Source organism: Vanellus vanellus (assembly GCF_965231255.1).
Source record: "Vanellus vanellus genome assembly, chromosome: 3".
Classification (NCBI taxonomy): domain Eukaryota; kingdom Metazoa; phylum Chordata; class Aves; order Charadriiformes; family Charadriidae; genus Vanellus; species Vanellus vanellus.
Window position 1 is genome coordinate 12,566,798 of NC_138907.1, and position 22,342 is coordinate 12,589,139.

The 22,342-nt window shown below is 40.2% G+C and overlaps 1 protein-coding gene across 1 annotated transcript in view; it reads left to right on the top strand.

The window, feature by feature from the left end:
- Window positions 1-351: 351 nt before the first annotated feature.
- The window catches only part of VPS54 (VPS54 subunit of GARP complex), a 42,878-nt gene continuing 20,887 nt past the window's right edge, over window positions 352-22,342 (top strand). The window contains exons 1-10 of the mRNA XM_082480535.1: window positions 352-488; window positions 1,236-1,477; window positions 2,875-2,953; window positions 5,936-5,970; window positions 7,299-7,430; window positions 10,148-10,533; window positions 15,138-15,264; window positions 16,332-16,439; window positions 20,003-20,058; window positions 21,885-21,981. Coding sequence (XP_082336661.1) covers window positions 353-488; window positions 1,236-1,477; window positions 2,875-2,953; window positions 5,936-5,970; window positions 7,299-7,430; window positions 10,148-10,533; window positions 15,138-15,264; window positions 16,332-16,439; window positions 20,003-20,058; window positions 21,885-21,981 — 1,398 coding nt within the window. The 5' untranslated portion in view covers window position 352. The remainder of the gene's footprint in view (window positions 489-1,235; window positions 1,478-2,874; window positions 2,954-5,935; window positions 5,971-7,298; window positions 7,431-10,147; window positions 10,534-15,137; window positions 15,265-16,331; window positions 16,440-20,002; window positions 20,059-21,884; window positions 21,982-22,342) is intronic.

Here is a 22,342-nt window from a genome sequence, read left to right on the forward strand (position 1 = left end):
TGTGAATGTATGCAGTAGTTATGGCAATAGAAAGGCAGAAGTGTTTGAAAGACTATATTCTTGTTGCTGTTGAAGTATGATTTTATTGGTGCTGTGTGCAAGAACAAGCTATTCTCCAACCCTAGAGGTGAGGGAGGAAACAGACTATGAAGTTACCTTTTGCCTTTTATTTTTGTGTTTAGAATAAACTTTCCCCTGTTGCTTTTGAAATGTGTCAGTTAGTATTGCAGTTAACAAGATACTATTTAGCTGATAGTGACATTGTTTTGATACAATCCATAATCAGGAGTTTATTAAAGCCTTGATATTTATTTTTTCTTATTTAGCTTTTATCAAGTGGTGATTTTATGCAATGGCATCAAGCCACAGTTCTTCACCAGTGCCTCAGTCAACCAGCAGTGATGCTTTCTTTAAAAAGGAAATGGATGCCACAAAACGTTTCCGACCTGTGCAGTCACTGCCTGATGTGTGTCCCAAGGAACCTACAGGTAACGTCGGTGTCAAGGAGAGCGAAAATGCAGTTAAATTTGCTAATCCGTTTACAATTTTTTGATCAAATTTTCTCATACGCTGGGCACAGTGTGCTAAGCCACAGTCTTATTTCAAAGTATGCTGTAACTCTGCTTTATACCACCCAGTGTCCCTTTGGAGCAATAGGAGAGCCTTTGTTTTTTACAGCTTGCTTTTAGATGTCCGCATTATAGATGGGATGTTGCTTGTGTGGTTCCACATTATAGCTATGATCCATACTACATGCAAGAAGAGGGTATATTCTGTCAGAGCCTGTAACAAACCTGTCAAGCGTGCTTGGAGTCTACCTGCATTACTCCTGTGACACTAAAGCTTAGTTTATAAAAAGGAGTAGGTGGGGTAGGATCTTAGGAATTATGAAATATAATGCTAATGATTTCCAGCTGTCATTCCGATCGAGTTCAGATTATTAAAAAAGTGTTTGTGGTTGGAATTTTTTTGTCTTCAGTAGAAGGTAATATTGTTGAGGTAAATATACTTAATGAGTGTGAATACACCACTGTGTTAAAAACTTGTGTTGGTTAATCTGATAGAAAAAACTCAAGTTAAAGTGTTGCAGAAAGAGAATATCATGTGTCTTTTGCACAGATAATTCTGTGAAAACTGTAACTGTGAAAACATGGTTTGCTTAAAAACCGCATTTCAGCAAACGTACAACTTTCAGTTTCTCACCTTAACAAACTGTCTTGTCTTTTGTGCTGCAGGTGATCCCAATAATTTATGTGACAGCCCATCTCTAGTTGTGGATCAGCACAGATGGACTATTTATCATTCCAAAGTCAATCTCCCAGCAGCACTAAATGATCCTAGGTTAGCAAAAAGGGAATCTGATTTCTTTACAAAAACATGGGGAGTGGACTTTGTGGACACTGAAGTCACACCTTCATTCTACCTCCCACAGATCACCAAGGAACATTTTGCATTATACCAACAGGAAATCACTCCGGTAAGAACCCCAAATTAGACGCATGTAGTATTAGGGGCCAGAAAGAGATTTGAGATCCTTTTTCTAACTAGAGGTTGTCCCTGCTAGTAGTCCATCATACAGTTAGCTGATAATTAATTTGCTCTTCAGTGCTTGTTGACTCTTCATTAGGCATTTCTTGTTTTATAATCTCAGTATTTGTAGTGTGGAAAATGCCATCTAAATTCTCTCTAAGCAATTTCACATGTTTTTTTTCTTTTGTATTTTTGAATACTGAGCTCTGCACTTACAGTTTGTATTTATTCTTTCTGATTATTAATCCTTTTTCTGTAAGGATTGTTTAATGACTGAGCTCTACAGTGCAATTTTCAGACTTTTGGATGAACCCTAAATCATGAATATGTGCTGCAAGGATTTGAGATATTTTTTAAGAGTCTTTAAGTTAAACATTTATACCTGAAGTTCTTAAACTATAAATAGGTCTATTATCTTGATGATTTCTTTTGTAACAGGAAAGTTTAAGCTACATCTAAGGACACCAGGACCAGTAGGAGACTTCTACAAACTTTAAATACAGGTGGCAGTAAGTATGTAGTATTCTTTTTTTGTTGTTTTTTTTTTTTTAAGTGAAGGAACGTGTAGAAGTCTCCCACTGTTTTCTGCTTCCTTGGTTTGTAACTTTCTTATTTTTTGGCTAGTGCAGAATTGAATGCAGGAAGTGTTACTTGTGTAAATCATAGTTAAAATATGTGAACTGTTGCCATTAATTCACACATTCAACGTTTAAAACGTTTAAGAGCTCGTCGTTAAAATTAACGTGTAATGCAGTGACTGCTAAATGAAAGGTAAATGGTATAGCTTCTAGCAGAGATCTGGCTAACATCATTGTCCTTTAAAAATGTAATTTCTCACCACTGTGGTCTCTGGTGGTGTTTACACCTGTAGATAAAATTTGAAGCTCAGCATGACAAAACAGGATGCATAGTTTCAGCAAGGTACTCATTAGTAAGACGTGAAAGCAATTTCTACTTTGATCCAATTTAATTTAGCAATGAAAAAGCATTCGTTATGTGTTAGTGTGATTTCTGGCTTAGACAGCAAATAAATGTTTGGATATGTAATTACAATTGAGCTGTGGTTCTGTCTCATTATGTAGCGAAGTTATTACACCTCTTCAGTAACTTTTGTGTTCATTTTCTCCTGAGATGTGAAGATACAGAAAAAAACAACGTAATCGACTACAGGTTGAAATTTTTGGTACCTTTCACCTTTTAAGAGGAAAAAAATACTGTTGTGAACTTCTCTGAATTATTAGGTGTAATGCAGTTATGTTTCAGTGAAAATGTTCTGAATGTTTTGTTTCAAAGAAAAACTTTTTTAAGACTCAATAATTCTTTCACGTATTTTCTCTTTTGCAGAGAGAGAAGGTTCATGAAAGATGCAAGGATATTTGTACTCCTAAAGATACCTTCGACAGGACTCTATTACACACCCACGGTACAGTCAAAGCCTCCCTTTAGTCATTAAAAAGTAATTTCTTCTGTATCAGTATGCTATAACATTCAATAATGAATGCTATAATCTACTGATCATCTCCTTTACTTGCTCGAGGGCTTCGTGTGCAATAATAGCTGCTGCTGATTTCTTTGTAACAATAATTGAAAACCCAGACATGGTTGACTAGAAGTATTCATGACCACTGCTGATATTTTATAGCTCAAAATGATTGTGATACCTGCTCTTAAACTTTTCCTTGGTATGTTTGCATGGGTGGCAGGTCATTATGTGCCTGGCAGTGTTTTCTTTAACTTCCTTGTATTTAAGATCTGTTGAAACTGTTGCATCAAATTTCTAGCAGCTGTTGACTTTGCAATGAGAAATGGCAGTGCTGGGCCATTTCTGTCTCTCTGCCATGAGAATCACGGAACAGCTGAGATGGGAAGTGACAACTCAAGATGGTCTAGTCCAAACCACCTGCTCAAGCAGGGTCACCTACAGGAGGACAGTGGTCCAGTTGGGTTTTGAATTTATCCATGGATGAAGATCACACCACCTCTCTGGGCAATCTGTTTCAGAGCTTGACCACCCTCACTTTAAAAATATTTCCTTATGTTCAGATGGAGTTTTTCATGTATCACTTTCTGCCCATTGCCTCTTGTCCTGTCACTGGGCACCACTAAGAGCCTCCTCTGCCTTCTTTACACCCTGTCATCAGAGATTTAAAAACATGAGCTTTTTGAGGCTGAACAGTCTCAGCCTCTTCTCCTATGAAAAGTGCCCTGGTCTCTTAATCGTCTTTGTGGCCTTTCACTAGACTCACTTGAGTATGTCTAGGTCTGTTTTGTACTGGGGAGCTCAGAACAGGGCACACTGCTCCAGATGTCTCACCAGTGCTGAGTGGAGAGGGAGGATCACCTTCCCTCACGCTGCTGGCAGTGCTCTGCCTAATGCAGCCCAGGATGCTTTACTGGTCTGTTGTCTGCCAGGACCCCAGGTCCCTCTCTGCAGGGATGCTTTCTAGCCCCTAGATCCCGAGTGTGTAATGGTGCCTGGGGTTATTCCTCTCCAGGTGCAGGACTTTGCCTTTTCCTGTGTTGAACTTCATGAAGTTCCACTCTGGCCAGTACTCTGCTTAGTAGTTCTCTGATTACTGTTAGCAAAGACTACCTGGCAAACTTTTTATTTTTGGAGTCCGCAGCTGTAAGCAAGGCTTAATTTCAAGATTTTATGGAAATAGTTCAGCTAATGTGAAACTGGACAAAGGAAGGCAAGAGGCAAAATGGAGAGAAAAAAAAAAAAAGCAAAAGGAAAAGAACCACTCGTAACCTGGAGGAAACTTTTAATATTTAATTTATTTTATTTTCTTAAAAATTGTTAGCATAAAAATGTTCATTTGCCAATCACTGTTTGATCAGGCTTGTCTATCAATGTTTACAGGTAACGCAGCAAGAAGCATTCGGTGGTTTACTGCTTTTGATCATGTTCTTTCAATCGGCTTTCTTCCTCCTCGTCCATGCAAAAGGAGGCCCATCTGTAGCGTTTCTCTGTGATTGGTGTTGGTTTGGAATAGCTGTTCCTGAATAAGTCCGTTTGTGGTGCATGCTGCAAAATAAAAGTTCCTTCTTCAGGCTTAGCTTAATCCATTTTGAAAGAGCTTTTTGTTTTTTAAAAAGAGAAAATCACTGTGTCACCAAAGTAACTGGGAGCTTATTGCTTAGATGGACAGTCCTAGTAGAAGCATCATTTGGTAAACAGAAACTCTTTATTTTCTGTAATTTCTTTCGTTAGCGTTGCCTGTCTTCCTCTAGCTCGAGCCCACAAGACTTGGCCTTTCACTTCCATAGCAGTTGGTCTGTCCAAAGACTGAGGACAGCAGGATGATTCCCAGGTTGCCTTTTGTTTTTCAATACAAATAAAGTCAGAAACAAATCAAGTAAGAACCAAAGAGGTGAGAGAAATGTGGGAGATAAAGCTTATGTAGTGCTTACCGTGTTTGTCAGGGATGAATAGACTGTCCAGCTGAGGTATGGGCTTGTTGCTTTTAAATTCCTCACCTTTTTTGGCCTCCGATATGCTCCCTCTTCATAATGCACATGAAGTTAACCAGTAGGGGAGGAAAAGGGGATTTTGGCTGAACCTTGAAAGTCTCAGTTTGCCTTTTCTTCAAGTTCTGCTGTGGTACAACGATGCACCTCTTTTCCCAGCTTAACTCGCTCACCGCCTGCATTTGTCAGGTCACCGTACTTCAAGGGAAGGGCTGCTCCTGTGCTACTTGCTCCTGTGCTTGGGACTCTGTCCTGAGCCCTTGTTCGTCCTTCTTGCCAGCCTTTGTGCATCCGTCCTCCTAGTGCTGTGCAGAAGTGTTTATGGGCAGCTTCAGTCTGGAGCATTAAAATTGGGGTGACATTAGAGGGACCTTTCGCTGCCCCTTGCCAGTTGATTGAACAGTGCGTTAAGGAATGTGAAGTGCTAAGTAGATTGCTTTGTATGACTAACATTTTTGCTGTCAAAGCAGCTAAATGCGAGCACCTTTGAATACTCTGAGCATGAGACCTAAACTACAGAGGACAACAGAGAGTTTCAAATAATTGAAATATTTCAGGTTGGAAGGGACTTCAGAAGGTCTTTACTGCAACTGCCATCTCAAAGCCAGTTCAGGCTTTGAGGTCAGGCCAAGCTGCTGAGGGCTTTATCCAGGCAGGCCTTGAAAACCTTCAAGGATGGAGAGTACCAGCCCTCTGGGCAGCCTGTTCCAATGCTTGATTGTCCTCACGCTGAAAAAGGTTTCCCTCGTGTTCAGTCGGAACATTTTGTTTCAATTCATAATCACTGTTCCCTGTCCACCCACCCTGGCCACCCTCTGCGAGGAACCTGGCAGTGTTGTCTTGAAAACCTCCTCATAGGGTTTAATAGTGTTCAAGGTAATTGTTTTCCATTGTTTCCTCATGAATGACTACTTGTATTTTGTTTAATTTTTAGATAAATCCAGGACAGATCTGGAACAAGTACCTAAGGTATGGTTCCTGGGCACTCTAAGCCTTTATAAGGATTTCTCATGTGTAGTCTTGTATTCAATGTACTCTCTTCTTTGTAGAATTTTTTTCCGACCTCATTCTCAGGAGGATCTGCAGTTCTCAGAATTTAAAAAGACTAAGAACAATCTGCTTTTTCTTTCTCTTTTTGTTGTTGTTTCCCTTGGTCTTGATTTTTCTCTTACTTAAAGTAGACTACAAGTGCTATCACTTTTTTTCAACTTTAATAGTTAAAACCTCAGGGCTGGGCAAAATTAGCCACTCTGTGTTCTAGGAGGAAAGGGAAACTGAGGAGTTAGATAGAAGCTTGAATATTGCATAGTGTGTACAACTTAGCATTAGGTTTAACTCCTTGAATCCTTGAGCAAAGCCCTCTTGCACATATGCCTGCAGCATATACGATGTGGTTTTTTTTTGTGACAGGTTGACAAAAGACACAACTCGAGATTCCATTTCAGTTTGAGTAACTTTTTTCTAGGTACGTTAAGAAGTCAGAGTGTTAATATGGGTCAGCATTTCTGTGCCAGTCGTGTAGGCTGTTACTTGAATCACTGTCACTGCAATGTTTAAAGTCCAGGAAACAAGAATGTTTGAGTGTGGTGTGATGCCGTAGTCTATGTTGAACCCTTTAAAATTACGCTTCATAAATACAGGGAAAAGGGTATCGCGTCTGCCTAGAAGCTCAAAGTTTGTACCAGTTTTGTCGAGTAAAAATAATGTTATCAGAGAGAATTGTAGGTTAATAGTTCTCTGAGATGCGTAGTTAATGTTATGTGTTACTGACTCTTTCTGGGACCAGCACGTTTGCTGCATTGTGCTGAAGGAGATCAGCCTGCGGCTCTGTTCCCTCCCATGCAATGCTTGCTGCACCCTGACAGCTGGCTGGATCCTCACTCTGGTAGAAGCCATGGCCTCAGAAAGGAGCACATCAGCAGTAGGATGCCCCTGCTATTGAAGAACGTTTGCTCCCATCCTTTAGAGGCCCCACCTGCAGTTTAATGCTGCCTGTGTTTTCACACTCAGGATGTTTAGATCACCTTGGGTGCTTGATAACCTACGTAATTTTGGAGTTGTGCCTTTCACTTTTAGGAAGATAAGACTTTGTCAGATCACACAAGCTTTTAAGGTATAAAGTAAATTGGTTGTAAAGCCTGGAATAAACTTGTTTGCCTGGATAAATGAAAATTTGGTTTTTGAAAATCAACAAATAAGATCCTTGTTAGCTTCATGAGACAGGAGGTGTGTTTAACTGTGGAGGAAAATGTAGGGGTAAGGGAGGTGCATTTATTTCTTTTGTTTTCCTGTTTCAGATTTTTATGAAACCAGATTTTGCCTTGGAAGATTCCTTAACGTTTAATGCCGTTTTACCATGGTCTCATTTTAGTACTGCTGGTGGAAAAGGAAATCGTGACGCAGCTTCCTCCAAGTTACTTCAAGAAAAGGTACTGCTCTGATATAAGATGTTGCTGTCCATCACAGCTGTTACTTATTACAAAGAAACTCCGTTGCTGCTCTTCTGTACTGTTTGTTGAGACATCACTGTCATGGGCTTTATCTCATTTTACATCAGGCTGCAGATTGTCAGTAAACAATGCAGGAAGCATCTTACTGAAAGAGAACTTTTTTTTTTTTTTTCCCACCTGCTAAATAAATCTGTCTATCAAATCAGGAAAAAAAGAATCTGTATATGGCATAGTAACTGGCTCTTCATGACTGCTAAAATTTAGTGAAACAGGTATATATTGAGAACTTCAGAGATGTAGGGCTGTTTGTTAGGGAGGAAGAGCAATTCTATGAGAAGGGAGAGTTCAAGGTTGTATGCTGTTTAAGATTTGCTTTCTTGCATCTCAGGGGAAACTCCTGATTTGAGGCACTGTGGTTTCTGTGCTAAAAGAAATACTAATTCCTAAGATTTTTGTATGTCAGGAGCTTCCTCTTACCTTTTGTTGTCATGTCATCAGCACTGATCCATTTTTGCATTTCACAAGGGACTTCAGTGCATCAGAGAGCATGAAAGCACAGCTGTTTCACATTGGGAGCAGAAGTCTTTACTTGGTCTTTTTTTTTTTCTTTTCTTAGTTATGTAGTCATACTGTGGAAAATCCCATAATGAATCATTTTTATGGTACAAATACCCATGAAATGATTATAGAAACTCTACATAATTTTGGAGTCTGGTTTCTAACTTTAATTTTCCCTCCTGTTTAACTTACTAAAGCTTCTGGGAGCTGGGAGGGGGAAGAAAAGAAGAAGAAAGAAAAAAAAGTAGTAGTGAGGTGCCTTAAGAAAAAGTAACATGAGATCTTCTGGAAGATGTTTCCAAGTTTCCAGGAGTTAGTCTTCTCTCCCTCCAGGTCAGGAGGAAGAGACAGGCCTTGCTGGAGGCTGTCTTGTTCCTTCATTGAGTTGTCCTCCACATCTAAAGTTGGAGAAATACTTCTTTGGAGTTTTTTGTGGCAGTTGCTGTCTGAAGATGAAAAAGCAGTGTCTGTCATGTGCTTTAAAGTCGCAAAGTGAGCCTGGCAGCAGCAGGATGGACGTTCAGCATTGGACTTTGAGCGAAGGAGACCCAGAGCCCTCTCTGATGCAGTGGAGTGAAAATAAGGCTTTGAATAGCTGTGAGCCGCACTTCTTTGGAGGAAAGGGTACAAATACCTAAAGAGTATAAAACAGTTCTGTTGCCTCCAAAGCCACATGGCTGATAAACAAATTATTACACTGCTTCATATTACTGAAATGGGCCAAATTTTTTGTTTTTACTTTTTAAAGGCTCTGAACTGCATGAGGTTTACACTTACCATGTGGAAATAGGCACCCTGCTGCCATAATTATCCTTAGCTCCAGGCACTGTTTTTCAACAGGATTTGGAAAAATCTGCCTTAAGCACACATACTTAGGCTATTAGTGCTTTTGGACTGCTGCTGATCTACTTGAACAACTTCTTGACGTTTTTTTTCCTCCTTACCTCTTTCCATGTCTTACCCTACATTGGAACTGTAAGCTCTTTGAGGCAGGTTCTATAATTTTGTACTGTTTGTTCTACCTCACTTAGCATAATGAAGGGACCTGGGGCATCTAGTTGGTACAGTCACGTAAATAAATGATCATAATAACCCTTTCTCTGATCCCTGTGTCACAGTCTGTCTCAGCTTTTCTTGTGTGCCAGGTGTGTCACAGCTGTTTGGTGGAGGATGTTGTTGATTAAATGTATTACAAAAAAGATTTATTGTATAAATCCCCAGTGTTAAATACATGCAGGGTGAAAATAACTATTAAGAAGGAAACATTCTCCAGCTGATTTTCTTTCCATCTCTGGATGGGCCTTTTGAAATTCAGCATGAGGTTTGAGTGCTTGGCACCTCTTAGAAATCAGGTCATCTGAGTATTAGCATTCAGATGAGCATCCTAATGCCTCAGTCCTTTGAGTTTGCATATTCAGCATAAGCCAGAACGCAGAGCTTTTACAGCTCAAATAATCAGGCCAACCCAGTGGTCTGGTAACTGTTTGACGTAGAGAATTTGAATTTCAGGTTCTAAACGTGTAGGCATTCTCTGTCTCTGGGAATCCTACAGTGCTAGCACACGTGAAATATGTTTAATAGGAACTCCAACCGGCTGGCAAAAAACAACCACAGCCAGAGATATCCTGAGGATTTTTCTACAAAGCAGATGCTACAGCCTTTTAAATGAACAGAGCCATTCCAAAGCCATGTCATCAAGTACAGTCAGGCTGCATCTTTACTGGCTTCAGTGACCCGAAGCACATCGCGTATTTATGTGTGTTTACTGTTCTTGCAACAAGCCAGTATCCAGAGCTGTCTCCTGGTTAGTGGCCATATTCCAACAGTGCCAGTGTGCAACCATGTGGTACAAAAGTTTGGGTATTTTAAAATTATTCGCTTTTCTAATTTGTAATTTTCAAGCAGGGGAGGCATCAAGTCAGCCTTCCCAAAGTGATTTTGAGCTCATTTAAAAAACAAATGATCAAACCACAATGGGTAGTTATTTACTTGTTAATCTAACAAAGGGTTTTAATTTTTATTAGCAGAATTTCCTCATGACACAATAAGACAAACACCCTGAAAGTGTATTTGCATGGTGATAAACTTGCCAAGTCATAACAACACTGTTTGTTTTTCCTTCTCCCTTTTCTTTCTAGCTGAGCCATTATCTGGACATTGTGGAAGTCAATATTGCTCATCAGATTTCTCTGCGCTCAGAAGCATTTTTTCATGCAATGACCTCTCAGCATGAGTTGCAGGACTACCTCAGGAAAACCTCCCAGGCTGTAAAATTACTTAGAGAGAAAATCTCCAAAATTGATAAAGTAATGTGTGAAGGATCGCTTCGTGTTTTAAGACTGTCGCTCACCAGAAATAACTGTATAAAAGCATACAACAAACTGAAGTTAATGGCTACTGTACACCAAACTCAGCCCACGGTACAGTTGCTGCTATCCACTTCTGAGTTTGTTGGAGCTTTGGACTTGATAGCAACAACACAGGAGGTGTTACAGCAAGAGCTTCAAGGCATTCACAGTTTCCGGTAGGTAACCATCTAGGAAATTAATAAAACACAAGAAGAGCTATGTGTGTTGAACACATTATGTCAGCTAAAGGGGTTTCTTTTACCTTTGTTTGTTCATTTTTAGTACAAAAGGTACGAAACGTAAGTGTGGCATAAGCAGCATTACTAATGCATGTGCCAGAGATAATTTTTTTTTTTTAGGGGGGAAGAACTTTTCACATCTAGATGCATTGTACTCCATTCTTTTCTACGGGTGGTTTAGGTGTGCAGAGATGAGAGCCAAGCAGTGGCTGGACGTTCATCTTGCAGGTCTTGTAGCCCACAGCTGTGAGATGGTTTCCAAGTGGTGGTCTGCAATCCCCATACATGCAGCACCCCAGAGATACAGCTCTTGCCACACAACTCCACTCCGGGCCACTGTCTTTAGTGCCTGACCGAGACATGTGGTGATACAGGAATATGCATGGACTGTGTGTTGAGTAGATCAACCTCCAGCCTGTGCTTGTGCTGGAAGAAGCTTGGCAAGCAAAAGGCAAGTGCAGCGCCATCAAACCATGGCTCAAAATGTGATCTGAGGTTAACAGCTGGTCAGATGGGACACGTTCAGCCATGTCTGCTCTCGTGGAGAGCTGTATTAATGGTTGCCAAGGGGTGCTTCTTCTTGCTCCATCTGACTGAGAAATCCAGTTCAGTGAGCTGCTGAAGTTGGGAAAGGAAGAAACAGTGGGAAGGTGCTGCCCAAGCTGCTGTTGCTGCTGGTTTTGGGTTTGTTTGTTTTTTTTTTTTTTTCACCCATGTTTGGTACAGTGGTGTGGATTAAAGAGTCCAAAGTCCCATACTGGGTTGCTTCTGTTAACAGTAGACACTTAAAACTCCACTTGAGAGATGCCGCTGCACTGGGCAAGGTCCTCTGTGATATGCAAAAATATTACTACAGTAAAATCCTTTTAGCTGCTGTAAAAGTTATTGTAATAGTCATATACAGGGTAAAAGCGTCATATGCAAAGCTGCCAGTGTGGTACAATGCTGGCGGAAGCAGTGTGTGTTAGATCAGCTCTGAAACTCCCGTCAGCCAGTTGAGGAGCTGTACACTTAATTTTATAAGTCCGTGCTAGGGTGGTTTTTTATGTTTTGTTTAGAGGTTATGTGGTTTCTTCAAACTGGTGGTTCCCAGCTTGCATAATAAAAACATGGTTGTTCAATAACTGTAGTATGAATGTTCAGGACTTTATACGGTTACTACTCTTGTCCATCTGTTCAGATGAGCTCCTCGTCAAACACCCCCTTCTAGCTGGTTTGGAAAAAGAGTCAAATTTTATGTAGAAAAGATGTCAGAAAAAGTCTTTAAAATTTTTTTACATGGAAAAAAAAAAAATTAAATATTTTTAAAGAGCTAATGAACTATTGGGAGGGTAGTTGTTAGCGGCTGTTAGTCTTTTAGCTTAGATGGTCCATCTTCAGACATCTCAGTGCAGTTTCTTTCCTCTTTACTGTTCCTGCTCTCAACCACTTGATTATGGTGCACAGCCCTTTCTTGAGTCACGTTTCTATTTACCTTGACGACAGTGAGTGTAATTCTACAACCCTGTGACAGCATCACTCAGAATTGGTTGTGTTTTGCAATCAAGTAACCTCCCTGCTACGTCAGTAGAGAGTGCGATTGTGGTGTCGTTGTGATTAGTATATGTGATGTCCCAAGAATGTGCTGTTGTTTTAAAATCACACTCAGATGTGGAACACACTTGCAGGGCAATATTCATCTTGTCTGTAAAAAGGGATTGCTGTGGATAATGCTCAGTTGGTTGGTTTGGTAGAGTTAAAAATAGTGATGTGAGTGGGAAATGTCCCCTCTGCTTTAGATATTTAAAGGTTCAAAAAAGGTGAGTTAAATGCAACCAAAGTCTTCACCCCCACCAGAGATGCAAGGGCAGTTGAGAAGCCCAACGTGGTTATTCCCACGTCTCACAGTAGCCTGGAGAAATAATGTGCTGTGGAAAGATGGAGATCTTGATAAAACTTCTCAATAGAATGTTGTGTTTTTAAAAAATAGATAAAATATTTATATAAAAAAAAGCTAAATTGATGCCATACACAAATTCTTCAGCTTTTTTCCAAGAAATACCAAACGGATGTTCTTGCTTTGTTCTGAGCAAGGATGCCACAATTATCCAGCGAGTTAAATACCTGATTTATTTTAAGAAGAGATTAACTTCTAAATCAGTATCTCATTTTTCTAAATTAGCTTCTCTTTCCCCCCCTAAATAATTTGTATCTTATTTTTTTAAAAGAAACTTGATGATTTAGTGTTGTGCGTGGCAGCTTGTAGAATTTGCTTTTGAACAGACAGCTTTAAATTGAGTCATGTCACAGAATCATTCAGTGTAAAGCAGCAAGAAAACTATTCAGATCATCCATATACAAAAATTACTCTCCTCTTGTCATGCTATACGCAGAAAAAAATGTAATTTGATTCTAGTTATAGCAGAAAATGAAAGCACCTTAATGATGCTGTGAAGTAATAAATTGGTGTCTTTAATCTCGGTTAAGATCCCCAGTGATTATAGGTATCAGTCATAACTGTATGATTATTGCTTCCTACTGCTATAGGATAGAATTAAAGTTTTAGAGCTCTTTAACCTTTTCAAGTACATCTTTTTGATTTTACAAAAAAAAAGTACTTAATATGTTAACTAAATTACGAATCTCTACTGCCAGCTTTTACATTGTTTTCACAATCCTTGTTGGGGTGATGGAGATCTAGTCACTTTTTTGCACAGGGATGCTGGCAAATCACAGATGCCTGGTAAAATAGTCTCATCGGTGTATTTTAAAAGAATTTTTACCCTGCACTCATAATTTTACATAAGAGAATTGTAGTCCTCGGTCATTGAAAGGACCTCTTGTGTTACTGATACCTCTTAAGAGATTGTGGCCGAGGTGTTCTGCTGGAGTATGAATTAGGGTTTGACTTATTCCTGCGTGTTTCAGGGTGGAGTGATTTTTTTGTTGTTGTTGTTAGGGGCTAGAATATCTCTGGCGAAGTGGTGGCAGCAGGTTCCAGGAACTCTTGTTGGACGTTTCCATACCTGAGGTTTGAGACAGTAGGTTGCATTGTGTTTCAGCGCAGTTACGCACAGTTACAGAAATAATTTGCCGAAGAGCATCTTTGTGCTTACCTAAGTAAGAGCTTTAGTGTTGTGGGCATCAGTCCTGCAGTAAGTTTTGCAACTTGTCATTACCTTGCAAATAATAATCTTTTTTTTTTTCTGTTGAGTTTGTTTTGAAATGTCCATGACGCAACTGGCTTGGATTTTTCTAGAGGCCATTTTTGCTTTAATTAAATATTGAAATGTGTCCTCTGTGTCCATTCCAGCCAGTTCTTTACCAACAATTTCAAAAGCAGACACATCCTTGGTCATCTTCAAATTAAAAAAAAAAAAAAAAAAAAAATTAATCTGCCTAACTCAGATCCAGCAGGATTTATTCAGTTTTGCTCAGCGCTGGCCATGGGGGCTTCTGTAGGGAAGAGCTACCCTGGCATCGTGCTTCCTCACACCCTGGCACTGACTTTGCCCCACATGGGCTGTGAGGTTGGATCCTGTGGGCTTCGCATTGGTATAGCAGTACTCTTCTGAGGGACTGCCGAGACGTATTTGTTGCTCTATGCAAGCTAACGGTCCAGCTATACCAACACTGAATTAAAGCCAGTGAGCCATACAGGTTCATCCCCCCCATTTTGTATCCAGGTTTGTCTAAAGTAGCACAGCTCCTGTTAGTTCTCATTGGCAAAGTGTCTTTTTCTTCTTTTTTTTTTTTTTTTTTTTAATAAAAAAAGAAAAAGCCTGATTTTTTTACAGGTATTTGGTGCTCTCAGCTGTTGGCGGAAGCTGAAAAGCCTGGAGTGTTTGGCATCTCTGAAATTCCCACTTTTAATTTTACCATGCTAAAAGTTTCTCTAGCTGTACAACTTCTCAAGACTGGTCGACATTTCTGACGTGAGAAATTCCCTTGTGGTTCTGTATGGCAACAGTCTGCAAAATATGGTTTAAAATCTGCAATACGTGAAAAAAATATTTTTAGTTGAGAGTAGCATAAAAATGGCAAATTTGAAAACTCTTCTGTGTTCTTAGAAAGCCATCCTGTCGTGTAAAGCTATTGCTGTATCTCAGTCATGTGAATTAAATCTGTGACCACATTAAAAGCTCAAATGTTTGAAGTAGAAGTAGTTGTGGACTGATGAGCTGAGGAACTGGATAAGCAAAAGAAGTATTCCTTCTTTTTAACACCTATATATTGACAGGCACTGTGTATTCTTGGTTCTGGTTCACTACGTTGGGAAGAGAGGTACTCAGCAACTTCAAAAAAGAAAAAAGAAAAAGCGCTGCATCCCATTTTTACCCTCCATCAATATTCAAGTCCGTATGTTTTGCTTCAAGGTGATGGTGCCTCTGAAAAATGCATGGTTTCAGCTGCTCTAAGAAGTGAAAGATTTGAGCCCCCGATTAAGCCAGCGTTGATTGCGTGGAAATTACCTGCTGGGTGGTTATTTTCTTCAGCTGTGAACTAATGATTCATTTTCAGGTTGATTATTGAGCTCATATCTCAATGGCTGTTTTTCTTAGGCATCTTGGCTCCCAGCTTTGTGAACTGGAAAAGCTGATAGATAAGATGATGATTGCAGAGTTTTCAACTTATGCTCGCAATGATTTAAATAGACCCCTAGAAGATGATTGCCAAATTCTAGAAGAGGTATGTCTGTTATTGAAATAAACTGTCTGATGAATATGTTTGCATCTTTAACATACTTAATTAGCACCAACTAATTCAGTCAGGTCCCTGGTAGCAACATAGTAGCAGCATAATTTTATAGTATTTCTCTTCTCATCCAACCCCTTCCCCTGTTTTTTTTTTTTTTCTTTTGGTGCTTGATAAATTTAAATAGTTGTAACTAAATTCATGGAACTGCAATCCACTGCTACTTTCTTTTTTCAAAATAATCAGTTCTCTTTTTCTCTGATTAAATGTATACTGAGTTCACTTCATGAACCTCAGCATGTAAATGGAAAAGAACATGGACTGTCATACCTACTTGACTGTAAAAATTCAATTTTGCAGAGAAAGCTGGGAGTTGCATGTTCTCATTCTGTCTCCCTATGCATTTATGGGTGCTTATATCAAGCATATGGTTGCCCTGAATACATACTTCACTTGCAGTATATATTCCTCATTCCTTTGAAGATTGTAAACTTCTGAAGATTAAGCTGTAGTGATTGCTTTTTCTAACCAGGAAAAGATTTTTCTGGATTTTGCCTGTACTATTCTTCAGTAATTACTAGACCCTATTAACTGTTTAGTCTTGTTACCTCCGTGGGTTTCATGAAATATGGTGAATGGGAGTAGCACTTAAATATTCCCATTCTGCCCTATATAGTTTCTTCCCACCTCCATGCTGCAGTGTGATAGACTCTCACTTGTGCTGCTGCAATTGTATTTAGTGGCATTCTTGCTCAGGGTAAGGAAACTCATTAATCTTTAGAAATGTCCATGTTTTTAAGCACAATTGGATGAGCAGAACTGAAGAATGGGCATGGAAGGGACTAGGAAGAAGGGGCTACGTTAGCTGGCATTGCTACAGGGGGCTCTGCATAATTAAATGATGGCATTAGTCTCAAGGGACTGGACTGATTTAAATCCTGTTGCCCATGTGTTTGATACCTGAACTTTCTTACTGCTGTACAATTTCTTAAAATTGCTTCATGTCCTCACCTTGATATTTTTAGTGGTTTGGGTTTTTAATTTTGTTTTTTTCTTGATAGGAGAGACTTGTATCACTAGTATTTGGACTTTTAAAACAAAGAAAGCTAAATTTTTATGAAGTATATGGAGATGAAATGATTATTACTGCAAAGAACATAATTAAACAGGTAAGCCAAATGCTTCTAATGTATCTGACAAGGTTGCCCTATTATTTAAGTAGTTAAGAACAGCTCCAGTGAAGTTTTTTGGTGGCCGATGGTCTCATTTAGACCAGCTGAGCTTGCAGACACTAAGGATGTCCCAAAGTGCAGAAGTCTGTTTGCAGAAAAGGAAGGCGTAGGCAGCATAAGTACAGCAGATCACAGCTTTCTCTGTGTAATTACCATTGTTCTGAATCCCCCCTTAGCTTTTTTTTTTTTTCTTTCTGTTAACACATAGCTTTCCCGAATAGTATAGTTGTGTCATAACACTCTTGTTTCAAAAAAGAAAAAAAAAAAACAAAAAACAAAACCCAAAGAAATCCCACAAAACCAAACCCCCACCCTGACGCTCCAAAAAACAAAACTCCTAAGTTCTTGGTGTAAATACATAAAAGAGAATCAAAAAACTTGCCAGTTGAAACAATTGAATTCCCAACAAATACTACAGAAGACATTGCTTGCCTGAATGTTAGCACAGACCCAGCATAGGTACTTGATAAAAGGTTGGAAAACATCCTTGCATTTTTCTAAGAGAGTGAGGTGAAGTAATGAAGAAGGTAGAAGAAGTACTTGCCTGTAAAAGTTATTTAAAAAATGAATCTTTGTCCACATTGCTGTTGTTGTTTGCCATTTAGGGTAACGTGTCCATCTTTTCAAACCAAAAACCTTTGTAGATAAAACCAGCTAAAACCAACAAATGAACAAAATTTAGATTATTTCTTTGGGGAAAAATGCATGGAATATTTTGGACAGCAATATGATAGCTTTTGTTTGCAAACACAAACTCTAGATGGAACTTTGTGTGTGTTTGGTACTTTTAATTTTACTCATCTTGTTTGTTTGCATGCTTATGCATATGCATAACGTGTACCTGTTGGAGTTAGTCTAGAGGAGGCCACAAAGATGCTCCGAGGGCTGGAGCCTGTCTGCTGTGAGGGCACGCTGAGACTTGGGGTTGTTCAGCCTGAAGAAGAGAAGGCTCCAGGGAGACCTTATTGTGGCCTTCCAGTACCTAAAGAAGGCTTAGAAGAAAGCTGGAGAGGGACTTTTTAGCAGCGCCTGTTGTGATAGGACAAGGGGTAATGGTTTTAAACTGAAAGAGGGTAGATTTAGACTAGATAAGAGGAAGAAATTTTTTACAGTGAGGGTTTTGAAACACTTGCCCAGCGAGGTGGTAGGTGCCCCATCCCTGGAAACATTCCAGGCCAGGTTGGACGGCGCTCTGAACAACCTGATCTAGTTGAAGATGTCCCTGCTTATGGCCAGGGGGTTGGAGTAGATGGCCTTTAAAGGTCCGTTGCAACCCAAACTATTCTATGATTTTATGATATGTGAGAATATTGTGCAGGGGGTGTTTTTCTCCCCTAAAGATATGTGATTATTTCAGGTGTCGTGTTCTGATGTGTTACGAGCCACCTCTGATTTATATCTTAAAGGCTGGATGGTGGTTTGGCCAGCAGATGAAGACAGTCTCCTGTCCTCATAGCATAGCATGCTGTTCACAGCTGTGTTGTGGACCAGGTTGGGAACCCAGCTTTTAAAAGTTTAGAGAGTGATGATTATTGTCATCATCATTATTATTATTATGAATTTGTTTTAAGCCAGATTGGCTTCCCCAATCCACTCCACATCGCAGCCCCGCGGTTCTGTAGAGCTGGTTGTGCTGGGTGGGTATAACACTAGATGTTGCTAGTAAGTATTGTGGCAGAATTTGAAGACGGTGATGTGTGCAACTGCACAATCACATCTTGTAAGGACTTGGTGATGATGCGAGCTCTTTCTCACTTGACCCCAATACAATTTAAATCACCTGAAAGTGATGGGATGCTGTGCTGGGCTGTTGCCCTGCTGACGGTGGGAGTGAGCACTACTTTCTAGTTGTGCTGTATTACTGTAAGCTTGGAAGAATGAGCATACAGCTGTGTGCAGCCGCTCTGGGCCCTCACATAAGGTGTAAAGCAAAAAAAAAAAAAAGGCATGAATGAGTAACGCTAGGATAAAACTCATCCACCCATCAGGCTCCATTGGCTTTTCACGTACTTGCCTGTGTGGGTAGTCAAGAGGAGACATTTTTTTCCTTCAAATTACCTGTTAAGTTGAATAACAGGCAAGTGGTGCTCCCTGTTTTCCTGCTCATTCTTGATCGTAAAGTGCTTTTCCCATTCTACTGGGGATATTTGCCTTTATGCTGGATTTTTCAGGTGTCGCCTCCGCTCAGTAATAGACAAAGTTTAATTGACTTCCAATGTAAGTTTCTATTGGATAGGGAAAATAGACAGGATCAGAGTATTGCTGTGTGGTTTGTGCAACACGTTTGCGTTGTGGCCTATTGCCTCAACTCTTAAAGAGATCTTTTTCCTTAATAAAGGAAACTGTTTCCTTCCCACATCTCAGACGTGCTTCCTGTTCAAATGCATTGCTGGGCTGTTTGGGTCAGTACTTTAGTAGCTGCCAGGCAGGTGAAAGAGCAGAGGTTTATAAGCACTGAACACATTGCGTAGTTCAAGAAGAATGTGTGTTTTTTAAGAAGCTTCTCTACCAACCACTGTTATTCAAAACGGAGGTATAATCCATGTAGCTTGAGGTGGCGACCCTCAGTCACCGTTTGGATTGTACCTATTCACTTAAAGGCAAGATGAGTTCACATGCTACTGACTGATTTGATCAGGTTACTGATTGGCGTTTGGGAGAAACCCCCTAATTCAGTCTGAATGGAGTTGATTTGTCCCTATGGCTTAGAAGTAACGTGAAAAGAGCTCAGCAAAATCGCTGTAAAACAATAGATGTGTTTGGAATGAAAATCAATTGTTCTGGAGACCTGAAGAAACCGGCCAGTTTTGTGTGTACCGTTTGAAGAGCACTTGTCCTCGGAGGAAAGGCCACAGCGCAGCAATGCAGATGTGGAGAAATCTAGGGACAGAGGCAGGCTATGTCCTGGAGGTGAAGAGGACAGACAGACAGTAAACACCACGTCAGCTCGGAGAGCAGTTGAAACCGGGTCTGCCTTAACAGTTGAAAGCACAGGACTCTGGGTGTGTGCTTCCACGCTTCCCAGCTGCTGTTCCTTCCAGTGTAGTTACTTCCCAAGTCCTGTATTTGAAGCTGAAAAGGAAGAAAACCAACATTTTCCAAAGTCAGTTGCTTTGGAAAAGGGAAGAATATGGCTGCTTTTCTTAATTACCTGACCTGAGAGACGTTTTCAAACCAGTGCTTAACATCCATGCTTCGAAACACCCAACCCTTCGAGATGGAGCCAGTGTGCCCTCCAGAGCTTAGTACACAGTTGGGACAATTTTGATCATCTATATTTTGCAAATAGATGTTGGGGTGGGGGGGATGTTGGGGTTTTCATGGTTTTGGTTTTTTTTTTTTTTAGAAAAACAAGTTGTTAAATGATACAAATACCTCTTTTGTTTATTATTTTACTTTACCTTATTTAACTAGAGGATTGTTGTGTATGTTATGAAAGCAGCAGCTAGAAGGAAGCTAAGATCTTGTTTTGTTTTGTTTTTCCCTTTTAAATTTGACAGTGTGTGGTTAATACGGTATCGCAGATAGAAGAAATAGATACAGAAGTGGTTGTTAAGTAAGTATACAGCCAGATTTTTTTTTTTTTGGTGGTGGGTGGGGATAGGAGAAGGATGCTTTTTAGCATAGTTAAATTTACCGTTCTAATTTGTGCTTAAATTTCCCTGTAATTAAGGATTATCCTTCTCTTTCACCTTAAGCTTCTGCTTCTGTACACCTCTGTGAGAACATTATATATTCCCCTTCTCACTCAGATTCTAATGTTACCTTAAACGTACCTTTAAAACAAATACTAAAATTCTGTGAACCTCGCTGCATGAAGCATGAAATATAGGCATATATGTCTTAACTACTTGAAGGCATTCCCCATTGTCATAATCTGGGATTTTGTATTAAAAGGTGTATTTTCAGTACATCCCTCATGGATGAGAATAGGAGCTAGCCAGAGAGGAGACCAGACAGCTTCAGACCCAAGAAATGGGTCAGCAGGAACCTTCAAAGCCCAACAAAGGCAGATGCCAAGATCTGTGACTTGGAAGGAGCAACCCCTTTCCAAGAGGAGAGGCAGGAGCTGGCTGGCTTCAGAGCAGCTTTGCAGGGCAGGACCTGGGCATCCTGGTGGAGAACTGGTTGGCCATGGACCAGCAGTGTGTCCTTGCAGCTACAGCCCAGGGCATGTTAACATAGCCAGCAGGTCGAGGAACAAGACGTTGAGATCCAGCGGAAACTGATGGATTGACTGGGGGCTGAAAGATGGAGTGTAGGAGGAGCAGCCAAGGGAGCTGGGTCCCCGTCCAGCCTGGGGAGGGGGAAAATGAGGGGAGAACTGCCCACAGCTACCCCCTGGGGAGGGTTATAGTGGAGCTGTAGACAGCCAGGCTCCTCTCAGCGGTGTGCAGGGGAAGGACGAGGGGCAATGGGCACAAGATGGAAGGTGAGAAATGCTAGTTGAATCTTAGGAAAAATGTGTTCCCTATGAGGGTGGCCAAACACTGGGACAGGGGTCCAGAGAGGCTGTGGGATCTCTGTCCTGGGACATAGTCGAGCCTTGACTGGGCAGGGCCCAGTACAACCTGATCTAGTTGGACCTGTGTCGAGCAGGGCTTGGACTAGGCACTTACAGAGGTCCCAGCTCGAGAGACCTGTGCCAGCCTCTGTTTTTCTGTATCTCTATGATTCATTTGATTACCCTAAGATAATAAAAGCAGACCAGCTGATAAAGCAAAGCGAGTGGCAGAATCTGCGTGATTCATACTCAGATTGGGAAAAGACTGGGCATAGGGTCGTTTTTAAACATTGGATATTTGATCACCGTTCTCCAATGTTTACTATTCTGCAGTTGAGTCCTAACTGTGTATTACAGAGTTTAACTTTTGTTCTATCAATGACTTTTCTGCCCTTTGCCGCAAACAGCTGACTTGCACTTTGATAGCACAAGTGGTCTCGTTGCAATGCAACAAAATGGACTTAATAACACAGCATTTGTAACGCTTGCAAAATATTTTAATCTAATTGTTTTCAATTTTTTTTCCCATGACTTCTGAAAATGTTATTAACCCCCCCTCCCTTGTTAGTAACATATACTTATCCTGGGGAAAAGAGCATTATGCCCTGGAAAAAACTAAATGGTAAATGTAAGGCTTTTATTTTTTTTATATGATCTCTTTTTATATACTTCCTTCCCCATTCTACTTGCATATATTGTGTTGATCATGACTGTTGTTCAGGTGATGTCTGTTGTTCTGCCAGATAAAAGTTTACATAGTTTACACATTTAGAATTCTATTTAAAGCATGTTTTGTTTTTTTTTTTTTTTCTTTGTGTGCTAGTAAGCTTCATGGCCAGTAAACATTTGCTGTTTACTGAATACTGCTCTTTTTTCAGGCTTGCAGACCAGATGAGGATGATGAATTTTCCTCAGTGGTTTGATTTACTGAAGAATATTTTTTCTAAGTTTACCATCTTCCTCAAGAGAATAAAGGTAAGGCATTCATTTACCAAGAGCTTCACATAGTTCAGACATGAAATGGAACAAAGTCGCTTTCCATTTGAAGTCTTAAGGTGTTGGTTTTGCCTATAGAGTTCAAACTTCTGATTGAAGGAAGGATATGTGAATATCAGCACCCAGGGCAAAAATTATTATTGCTAACAAAGAGAGCAGTGGGAAGGAGATAATACCTCTTGTTGTGTGATTACATCCATTTCAGGCTGCTAGGGATTAGGACAGAACTTTTGTATGTGTTAGATTGCTCCAAATGAGGTTTCTTTCACCATTCTCAAACATCTGATATTGGTTACCGTCAGGGACAGATGGATCTGCCTCCGAATGCTAATTACACAAT